The sequence below is a fragment of the Schistocerca gregaria genome, chromosome 11 (genome assembly GCF_023897955.1).
Source record: "Schistocerca gregaria isolate iqSchGreg1 chromosome 11, iqSchGreg1.2, whole genome shotgun sequence".
NCBI lineage: Eukaryota > Metazoa > Arthropoda > Insecta > Orthoptera > Acrididae > Schistocerca > Schistocerca gregaria.
The window spans coordinates 146,180,247-146,192,337 of NC_064930.1; the positions used below are offsets into that span (position 1 = coordinate 146,180,247).

Here is a 12,091-nt window from a genome sequence, read left to right on the forward strand (position 1 = left end):
CATCCTATGACCAAATTGCATAATAAGTTGTGATGTTTGTGGACGCACAATGCATTGATCATCGGCTGGATAGGTACGACTTTGGCAGGATAAGGCCTACAAAACATTCACAACACGCACACTGTCACTATGAGAACTCATACGGCGTGAAAGACGTACTGATTCTGAAGATTGGGAATTTCACGTCGCACCTGGATACGTGTTCTGTGAATGTATGAAAAAAAATAATCCGCTTTCTTTTCGTCGTCTTATTTACTCGACGGCATTCTGGGGCAGTAGAAGAATCGACTGCGGCACAGAAGCCACCGGGAGAAGGGCAACAAAACGCATTCGCTGTACGAACTCTGTGTTGACAACTGCGACGCTGCGACCTGGCTCTGAGACGAAAACCTTCTCTTGCTCTCTTCTGGCCTCAGAAATGCTGGAAAACACCAAAGCGGCGTGCTCACGCCGTAAACACACGCAACGCTCGTCGCACGCCGTCCGACGCTTCTGCGCAGTTCGCAAATCGCAGACAGAAACACGCGCACACGCTCCCCAGGCCAGATCGGCACGGCACTGCCACGGAGAAATACCCCAGCACGGAAGAAAACAAAATACCGCCGACAAGAGACGATCGCGGGCGGACACCAAGACGTGCTGAAGTCAGCTGGCAGTCAGAACAGATGACGCGCCGGTAACAGAGACCCGGTCGCGATCGCGCGCGGATTGCAACTGAGCCCGCAGACAAAACACGGCGCCGCGAACAGCTGACGGCGCCACAGGCTGCGCCGGCCGCCGCCAGAGGCGCTGTGGTCGCGCGACCGCTGATAAGCTTATCTCTGGCTCGCGAATGCAGACAAGCATACCATAGACTGCATGTCTAATAATTAGTGGTGTGTGATCAAAAAGTAACGGGTATTTTTCTAATTTCGTGGCTTTTATGCATCAAATATAGACTTCTATCAGAAATCGGTAGCTAAGGTAGACTATTCAAAATTTCTAGGTGTATGCATTGATGAGGGGTTGAACTGTTGTTCCTACCCTGATCGGGATACCTCACTACCCCTGAGGCCATTTTCTACGATAGCCTTCGGATGTGCGTCTGAGGTGACTTGTGAGGGATTTTATTGAGGTTCTAATAATTGTACCACAATGGTGTATAACGTCCTTGCCTGAAGTCAAAATACCTATTTGCACACCTTATACTGTAGGGCATAAATACATTTTCTCTATAGGCTTCCCTGAACTAACGCACTAAATCATCCAAATTAGGCTTATAATACCACAATTCTTCCAACACAATAACAGCTGATGAATAACTAACCTTGTTGCCATAAAATGTTACAGCAAGTTCATCAGTCCTCTGCTGGTTGTTAGGAATAAGGGAGGCGAGGCGTAGGTCGTCCGGGTAATTTCGGATATGGTTCCAGTTGGCATAAAAAAAATTCCAACGCAGACATTAGCTGTAAACAAATACCTTAATTCAGAAAGTAACATTACCTTTCCTCTTACAAAAAGTCATGTAGACTATTCCTTACAACAAATGTAACATATTTAACTTCACTTTGAACATTATCGCTTTTCTCAGTTTCATCACCAGCAATTTGAAGTCCAATGTAAAACGGATTGGTACCTTGAAAAAGCCGATTCTTTATTTTACATTTGAGTATGGAAAAATAGCATCTTTTGAGAAACATGACGAGAAAGCTAAGAATTTTTCTACGTTGCAGCATTATGATTTACTGATGAATTTAAGTTTTTTGCTAACAAGTATGGTTCTGCAACTATTAATAAAATTCCAACATCTGTATATAGGGTTAATGTTAGGTTTGAACTACTAACGTTGGACGATAAAGCTAACAAAAAAATATTTGAGGATCAGGGTGCACTTGAGAAAGTTCGTATAGCGTGTAGTAATACAATGGGTGCCTTACATTTGAACCCTCAGCGGTCAACAGATGTACCATTGCGTACATATACTACGAGGAATAGATTCAAATTTGTAACGTATCCTAAGCCTGAAAAAAGTGCTGATACATCTAAAGTTAAATCCTGGACTGAAGTAGAGAAGGAATGTAAAGTAGAGAATCGGCTTTTTCAAGGTACCAATCCGTTTTACATTGGACTTCAAATTGCTGGCGATGAACCTGAGAAAAACGATTATGTTCAAAATGAAGTTAAATATGTTACATTTGTTGTAAGGAATAGTCTACATGACTTTTTGTAAGAGGAAAGGTAATGTTACTTTCTGAATTAAGGTATTTGTTTACAGCTAATTTCTGCGTTGGAATTTTTTTATGCCAACTGGGCCAATATCCGAAATTACCCGGACGATCTACGCCTCGCCTCCCTTGTTCCTAACAAACTTTTGAGTTCAGCTACTTACGCTATTGGGGTTATTGCAAATTTTGGTGATAGACATCTGAGTAAATTAGCTTACCACGGCTATTTTCATTCTCTGCTTCCAATGGCATCATTCTGGGGTAAGGTAACGCATCATTGAGTAAAAGAGTGTTCATTGCACAAAAGCGTGTAATCGGAATAATTGCTTGAGCTCATCCAAGAGCTAGAGATCTTCACTGTAGTCTCAATATATATAGTTATGAAATTTGTTATTAACAATCCGAACGAATTCAGAAGTATTAGCTGTATACATGGCTACAAAGATAATCTTCACTACTCAAGGTTAAATCCAACTTTGGCTCAGAAGGGGGTAAATTATGCTGACACAGAAGTCTTTGGTCACTTACCAAATAGCATCAGAAGTCTGACAGATAGCCATACAGCATTTAAGAGGAAATTAAAAAATTTCTTAATGGCAACTGCTTCTACACATTAGATGAATTTTTGCATATAGTAAGTGGGTAATTTCCCAACCCCCACAGAAACATAAAATTAGAAAAAATTTAAAAAATTTGAAAATATTGAGTGTCATGTAATATTTTGTCTAATGTAATATCTTCTATAGACACCTTTTATTAACCTGACACGTTCCACATCATTACGAAGTGTTGTGTTCATGATCTATGGAACAAGTACTGATCTAATAACAATTTTTATCATCTTGTTGCTACACATGTTCGGTCGCGTGTTTGCATTTTGAGCAGTTTCGAATATTTTAGTTTACTGTTGACAGTCTGAAAGGTTATACGCGTTTTCGAGTGATCGGCAGATTTTTATTTTCGTAAGGTTGGATCAAACGACCTGCATTAAATTTAGCTTTAATCATGGAACACAGTGCATCACGACATTCTAAACTTTGACTGTGGCTTTTGGAGTGTTTAGTACGAGCAAGACAAGAGTTTACGAGTGGTATAAACATTTCAAAGGCGGTCGAGAAGACTTAACACGACCACCCCCATGTACGCCATAGCACATAAATTACTGACGACAATTTGGAAGAAGTGGAGGAAATTGTTCTGGAAAATCGCCGAATTACTAGCACACAGCTTACTAATGATGTCGATATTCCTTTCGCTCGATTCCTGCAATTATGTTTGGATGTTTTAGGCATGAGACGTACCTATAGCACCAAAGTCTGCTCCGGAATTCTTGAATCTGAATCCAAAACTACGTCGCGGAGAAATCGCTCAGGAAGTGGCGAACGAAGCCGACAATGATCCAGAAGTTTATAACAGTATTGTTATGCAGTGCATCTTACACATTATAGGATTACTTAGATGAAACAGTAGGGGGTTTGATAAAAAAAAGGACAAATAAATAATAATGATTATAAAACATCCAACATTCCACGTAACACCTTCACACCATTTTTTTTCCTTTTCTCGAGAAACTACCCCCCGAAACTATGCATAGCACAATACGAACACCTCTGCCTGTTCCTGCACACAACATCTCACTCATTATAGAGGGATACTGACAGTTTTTCAGGATAGCAAATGGAAAGTTGCGGTACAGAGATGACCAGTATTATATATATATATATATATATATATATATATATATATATATATATATATAATGTGTGTAGTGAAGTGTGTAGTGAAGTGTGTAGTGAAGTGTGTAGTGAAGTGTGTAGTGAAGTGTGTAGTGAAGTGTGTAGTGAAGTGTGTAGTGAAGTGTGTAGTGAAGTGTGTAGTGAAGTGTGTAGTGAAGTGTGTAGTGAAGTGTGTAGTGAAGTGTGTAGTGAAGTGTGTAGTGAAGTGTGTAGTGAAGTGTGTAGTGAAGTGTGTAGTGAAGTGTGTAGTGAAGTGTGTAGTGAAGTGTGTAGTGAAGTGTGTAGTGAAGTGTGTAGTGAAGTGTGTAGTGAAGTGTGTAGTGAAGTGTGTAGTGAAGTGTGTAGTGAAGTGTGTAGTGAAGTGTGTAGTGAAGTGTGTAGTGAAGAGTGTAGTGAAGAGTGTAGTGAAGAGTGTAGTGAAGAGTGTAGTGAAGAGTGTAGTGAAGAGTGTAGTGAAGAGTGTAGTGAAGAGTGTAGTGAAGAGTGTAGTGAAGAGTGTAGTGAAGAGTGTAGTGAAGAGTGTAGTGAAGAGTGTAGTGAAGAGTGTAGTGAAGAGTGTAGTGAAGTGTGTAGTGAAGTGTGTAGTGAAGTGTGTAGTGAAGTGTGTAGTGAAGTGTTACGAAACAATGTGTGTGCAGTGACTGATAGTGAGATATGAGAAGTATGAGATTAGATTATTTAATAATTTATTTAACCGACTTCCTCCTGTGCATGCTGTGACATGCAAATGATTAGCTTTTCAGAGCACTCACACGAGGTTGGCGCCGGTGGCGACACCTACAACGCGCTGACATTGGGAAAGTTTCCAACCGATTTCTCATACACAAACAGCAGTTGACCGGCGTTGCCTGGTGAAACGTCGTTGTGATGCCTCGTGTAAGGAGGAGAAATGAGTACCATCTCGTTTCCGACTATGATAAAGGTCGGATTGTAGCCTACCGCGATTGCGGTTTATCGTATCGCGACATTGCTGCTCGCGTCGGTCGAGATCCAATGGCTGTTGGCAGAATATGGAATCGGTGGGTTCAGGAGGGTAATACGGAACGCCGTGCTGGATCCCAACGGCCTCGTATCACTAGCAGTCGAGATGACAGGCATCTTATCCGCACGGCTGTACGGATCGTGCAGCCACGTCTCGATCCCCCAGTCAACATATGCGGACGTTTGCAAGGCGACAACGATCTGCACGAACAGTTCGACGACGTTTGCAGCAGCACGGACTATCAGCTCGGAGACCGTGGCTGCGGTTACCCCTGACGCTGCATCACAGAAAGGGCGCCCGCGATGGTGTACTCGACGACGAACCCGGGTGCACGAATGGCAAAACTACATTTTTCATCACGGTGGCCGCATCCATCTTTGGCGACATCCCGGTGAACGCACATTGGAAGCGTGAATTCGCCGTTGGCTCTACCCTTCATTCGATACCTGCGAAACCCTACATTTCGGCAGGATAATGCACGACCGTATGTTGCAGGTCCTATACAGGAATTTCTGCAGACAGAAAATATTCGGCTGCTACCCTGGCCAGCACATTCTCCAGATCTCTCACCAACTGAAAACGTCTGTTCAATGGTGGCTCGTCACAATACGCCAGTCACTACTGTCGATGAGCTGTGGTATCGTGTTGAAGCTGCACGGGAAGCTGTACCTGTACACGCCATCCGAGCTCTGTTTGACTCAATACTCAGGCGTATCGAGGCCGTTATTACGGGCAGAGGTGGTGGTTTTGGGTACTGATTTCTCGGGGTCTATGCAACCAAATTGCGTGAAAATGTAATCACATCTCAGTTCTAGTATAATATATTTGTCCAATGAATACCCGTTCATCATCTGCATTTCTTCTTGGTGTAGCAATTTTAATGGCCAGTGGTTTAGTTAGAAGCTTTTACTTAGCTGGCAGTATTTGAGGGTCACTGTATTTGCAATAGTTCGTGTAATGAAAATTTTTGTGAGGTAAGTGCTTAATGATATGTATAGGTTATTGTTAGGATTTCTTTTCAGTCAGACCCATTCTTTTGAATTAATTATTTGAAATCAGGTTATCTTTATTTTCCAGACTGCGTTGCGCTAGAATGTTGCGGATCAGCGCTGACATAAGAAAAGGTAAACAGGAAGTAGTCTTAGTACGTTCTGTTTTACTCAGCCGTTTCAGAATCGAATAACACAGCAGTTTCAACTTCCCGTTACATTCAGCAATACAAGCAGAAAAGAATATTAATTTCACATGAATGTCTCTTCTTCAAAGGCAAGACAGTGATGTTGGAGCGAAGTCAACATTCTCATCCAACTCATCCGAAAGGTGTTCGATTGACTTCAAGTGTGGACTGATACTAATTAAAAGTTAATGCTGTTCAAAGAAATTCACGATTGTATGTTGTTTGTTAAATAAAATATTACGGAATTTTTTAGTGTGCCCTCTGCTGCGTGCGATATATCGCAAAGTTGGTCCTGTACATATCGACTGTTTCGCTGCGACTCTGATCGCATCCGCTTATTTCCGACAACAATAGCGAAGAAAGAACAATTCGTGAAACACGATTATTCGAAAATTATCCCATAAATGTCCCATTCCTAACCTCTACCGGGAAGTGTTCAGAAAATGATCAGCGATCTAAATGCACCGATTTTTCGTGTAGGAGGCGTTCTTCCTCGTAATTGATATGCAGAGTTTTGACTTCGAGATATAATGCACGCGGTTACTATGACGCCTTTTTATTATTTGATCTTGCATATTCCGACACCTTTCATGCATTTTAAGCATATTTTACAGTTTTCACTACGCATATAATCCGCCCGCTCCGACTGCCTATTTGTGTGACAGTAGTGGCATTCCCACCGAAGCAAGTCACAGCCTGTGTTGTGAATGTGCCTCCCACTGCTGGGTTCTCACACAGTGCACTGTCTCTCACACAACGCACAGCAAAACTCTCGCACTGTACTGCTTTCCTGAATGAGACGCCACCTGCCGAATCTTTGCTTGCGTAAAAGAGTCTACTACACCATATATGTTCCAAAGACATCGAGTCAGAACTGTATGTATGATAATAAATACAGGATAAAGCAATCAATCAAAATTTGCACCACTGCCAAGTGAGCTAGAGACCCGGCTCAGAACCGAACCCTTGCACTGTCTACTTCGAAGTCTCGACGCACTGTCTACTTCGAAGTCTCGACTGTGTGCATACTGTGAAGCAGGCGATTGGAAGCTGATGCCGTCCTGTAAGAAACTTTATAGTCAAACAGCACATGCGTTCCTTATCAAATCTCTATCTATCCGTACAGGCCTCTATTAGGAATTGTGGAACACCGTGTATACTACAATTCCCATATTCGTGAACTGAAGAACTCTCTTCACTCGTGTAAGCATACTTTCGCAAGAAGTAGCCACTCACACATAAGAACATGCCACTAACAAAACTGAACTCCGCCGATCAGGCCATGAAGTTCAAACGGCACCGACCGGCCGCAGTGTCATCCTAAACCACAGGCGTCGCCGGATGCAGATATGGAGGGTCATGTGGTCAGCACACCGCTCTCCCGGCCGTACGCCAGTTTTACCGAGACCGGAGCCGCTACTTCTCAGCCAAATAGCTCCTCAGTTTGCCTCACAAGGGCTGAGTGCGACAGCGCTCGGCAAAACGGGCGGCCACCCATCCAAGTACTAGCCCACCCCGACAGCGCTTAACTACAGTGATGTGACGGGAGCCGATGTTACACTGCGGCAAGCCTGCTGGCACGAACATGCCACACGCATGATATATTCCACGACAGTTCTCTTATCTGTCAATGCAGTACAACCAGTTCTGTGAAAGCCAGTCTGCTATCTCAACAACTTCCGCCAAAACACTCTCCGCCAGTCTAAGAGACTACTGCACACGTAATGTCCAGTTAAATGGTTCAAATGGCTCCGAGCACTATGGGACTTAACTGCTGAGGTCATCAGTCGGCTAGAACTTAGAACTGCCTAACACTAACTAACCTAAAGACATCACACACATCCATGCTCGAGGCAGGATTCGAACCTGCGACCGTAGTGGTCGCGCGGTTCCAGACTATAGCGCCTAGAATCCCTCGGTCACAACGGCCGGCTAATGTCCAGTTAGGTAACTGATACAAATACATACCTGGCAGCCAAACAGCTACCAAGAAGATGCTGGGGTGTGTCAAGAATGAAAGCACCTCTTTACAAATGGGCGATGACATCCCACAAGCCCGAATGTGAACGTGGCCCATCGGAGCAAACTGTACACCACTTGATCAAAGAATAACCAAGAAAGTAGATTTGAACCAGACTGAAGATTTCATGACAGCCTCTCCAGAGGCTGCTTGGAAGATGATCATAAATTTTCCGGGTTATATGGCTGTGGTGCATGAAATTCTTCTATTCCTAACGTTTCGTCCAATACTGCGTTGGACATCCTCAGAGGTATGGCTGGTCCTGCCGACTGACGAGTCGGGCGTCGGAGAGCGGCATAAATACCGAGGGAAGTGGGCGTGGTCTAGCAGAGAGAAAACTAGTCACAGATAAAATACACTCCTGGAAATTGAAATAAGAACTCCGTGAATTCATTGTCCCAGGAAGGGGAAACTTTATTGACACATTCCTGGGGTCTGATACATCACATGATCACACTGACAGAACCACAGGCACATAGACACAGGCAACAGAGCATGCACAATGTCGGCACTAGTACAGTGTATATCCACCTTTCGCAGCAATGCAGGCTGCTATTCTCCCATGGACACGATCGTAGAGATGCTGGATGTAGTCCTGTGGAACGGCTTGCCATGCCATTTCCACCTGGCGCCTCAGTTGGACCAGCGTTCGTGCTGGACGTGCAGACCGCGTGAGACGACGCTTCATCCAGTCCCAAACATGCTCAATGGGGGACAGATCCGGAGATCTTGCTGGCCAGGGTAGTTGACTTACACCTTCTAGAGCAAGTTGGGTGGCACAGGATACAGGTGGACGTGCATTGTCCTGTTGGAACAGCAAGTTCCCTTGCCGGTCTAGGAATGGTAGAACGATGGGTTCGATGACGGTTTGGATGTACCGTGCACTATTCAGTGTACCCTCGACGATCACCAGAGGTGTATGGCCAGTGTAGGAGATCGCTCCTCACATCATGATGCTGGGTGTTGGCCCTGTGTGCCTAGGTCGTATGCAGTCCTGATGGTGGCGCTCACCTGCATGGCGCCAAACACGCATACGACCATCATTGGCACCAAGGCAGAAGCGACTCCCATCGCTGAAGACGACACGTCTCCATTCGTCCCTCCATTCACGCCTGTCGCGACGCCACTGGAGGCGGGCTGCACGATGTTGGGGCGTGAGCGGAAGACGGCCTAACGGTGTGCGGGACCGTAGCCCAGCTTCATGGAGACGGTTGCGAATGGTCCTCGACGATACCCCAGGAGCAACAGTGTCCCTAATTTCCTGTGAAGTGGCGGTGTGGTCCCCTACGGCACTGCGTAGGATCCTACGGTCTTGGCGTGCATCCGTGCGTTGCTGCGGTCCGGTCCCAGGTCGACGGGCACGTGCACCTTCCGCCGACCACTGGCGACAACATCGATGTACTGTGGAGACCTCACGCCCCACGTGTTGAGCAATTCGGCGGTACGTCCACCCGGCCTCCCGCATGCCCACTATACGCCCTCGCTCAAAGTCCGTCAACTGCACATACGGTTCACGTCCACGCTGTCGCGGCATGCTACCAGTGTTAAAGACTGCGATGGAGCTCCGTATGCCACGGCAAACTGGCTGACACTGACGGCGGCGGTGCACAAATGCTGCGCAGCTAGCGCCATTCGACGGCCAACACCGCGGTTCCTGGTGTGTCCGCTGTGCCGTGCGTGTGATCATTGCTTGTACAGCCCTCTCGCAGTGTCCGGAGCAAGTATGGTGGATCTGACACACCGGTGTCAATGTGTTCTTTTTTCCATTTTCAGGTGTGTATAACTATCGATAATAGTCCGTCATAGATAAAAATCACTTATCGGTTCTGTAACGCCACTGTCCATATCTCGCTTAATTAGAAAGCCTCTTCAATTAAAATTATGTTTATGAATTTCAATAGCCTCCCTATACAGTCGTGCTTGGAATATATCTCTGCAAAGCACACGGAAGGAACTTTGAAACTAACAACTTCTTTAAATGTTCACCTCCTGTGGTTATAAAACTAGTTAATTAATGATTTCGAAATATTGTTTCCTATCCTGTTTTTATGTTCGACACTCGTCGAAATCTTCTGCAGTTTTGCCATAACTTACTTAAAAAAGACACACACACACACACACACACACACACACACACACACACACACACACACACACACACACACACACACACTTATGAGCGCAGTATGTAAGAATAAGAGGGACACTTACCGCTTTCCTCTTGTCCTCGGCCGAGACGGCTGAATGGGACCGATGTCGGAACATGTCCATCACCTGAAACACACAGAACGCCACGCTGTCATTAAAACACCGCAAACACGTGTTGAAAAACGGAGCCATATCATGGTAACGTTATGATAAACGCCGATGCCAGCAAGGGGAAGGGCAACAAGTAGATTCCATACTTCTAGATTTTCAACAAAAGCAAAACGAGGATAATCGAGTGTAGTCGAATTAAGTGGGGTGATACTGAGGGAATTAGATTAGGAAATGAGACACGTACAGTAGTAAAGGAGTTCTGCTATTTGGGGAAGCAAAATTACTGATGGTCGAAGTAAAGACGATATAAAATGTAGACTGGCAATGGCAAGGAAAGCGTGCCTGAAGAAGAGAAATTTGTTAACATCGAGTAGAGATTTAAGTGTCAGGAAGTCGTTGCTGAAAGTATTCATATGGAGTGTAGGCATGTATAGGAATGAAACGTGGACGATAAATAGTTTAAACAAGAAGAGAATAGAAGCTTTCGAAAGGTAGTGCTACAGAAGAATGCTGAAGGTTAGATGGGTAGATCACATAACTAATGAGGAGGTATTGAATAGAATTGGGGAGAAGAGGAGTTGGTGGCACAACTTGACTAGAAGAAGGGATCGGTTGGTAGGACATGTTCTGAGGCATCACAGTACTGGAGGGCAGCGTGGAGGGTAAAATAGTAGAGGGAGACCAAGATATGAATACACCAAGCAGATTCAGAAGGATGTAGGTTGCAGTAGGTACTGGGAGATGAAGCTTGCACAGGATAGAGTAACAGGGAGAGCTGTATCAGACCAGTCTCAGGACTGAAGACCATAAAGACCTCAACAGATTTTTGAGAAACATTTAACACAGTGCCCCATTGCAAGCTGATGATAATGAAGGTACGAGCATATGGAATGCGTTCACAGATATGTGAGTGGCTGGAAGACTTCTCGAGTAACAGCTCCCAGCATGTTGTCCTCTACAACGGGTGTTAACCACAGACTAGGGGACCGTCAGGAGTGCCCCAGGGAAATGTGACGGAAGCGCAGATGTCCTCTGTATAAGTCACTGATTTGGCAGACAGGGTGGGCAGAAATCTACGGCTGTTTGCTGATGATGCCAGCAATGTTTACTGAAATGTAAAATCTGTACTAGTAATATTTGTATCATAATACGAGGGTCACTCCAAAAGAAGCGCACACTATTTTTGTAAAAATACAATTTTCATTCTGCACGTGTGAAAGTTTTACAGCGAGTAGATACAGCCTTCCCACTTGTTTTCAAACTTAGTTCAACCTGTTCCCGTGAGTGGCGCCGTCACAGCATGTCTTCAAGATGGCTGCTACACTTGACGGACGTCAGAAGCAACGCGCTGTCATAGAATTCCAATGCTGTGGAAACGAGACAGTGGGAAACATCCACAAGAGGTTGAACAAGGTATACGGAGAGGCTGCTGTCGATTGCAGTACAGTTAGTCGGTGAGCAAGCAGGTTACGTGGCGAAAGCGGGCACGGCAATATTTTGGATTGTCCTTGCAGCAGCAGGCCTCGTACTGCACACACTCCAGACAATGTGCAGGGAGTTAACGAACTGGTGACTGCTGACAGATGCATCACAGTGAACGAATTGTCACGCTACGTTGGGGTAGGCGAATGAAGTGTTCGCAGAGTACTGAAAGTGTTGGCGTTTAAGAAGGTTTATGCCTGGTGGGTTCCCGGGATGTTGACAGTGACTCAC

At 45.0% G+C, this 12,091-nt stretch overlaps 1 protein-coding gene across 1 annotated transcript in view; it reads right to left on the reverse strand.

Annotated features, from left to right (window-relative positions):
• Positions 1–252: 252 nt before the first annotated feature.
• Positions 253–12,091, reverse strand: part of LOC126295070 (homeobox protein B-H1-like) — a 295,733-nt gene continuing 283,894 nt past the window's right edge. Inside the window, exons 6-7 of the mRNA XM_049987316.1 lie at positions 10,331–10,393; positions 253–492 (exon numbers count right to left, since the gene is read on the reverse strand). Coding sequence (XP_049843273.1) covers positions 253–492; positions 10,331–10,393 — 303 coding nt within the window. The remainder of the gene's footprint in view (positions 493–10,330; positions 10,394–12,091) is intronic.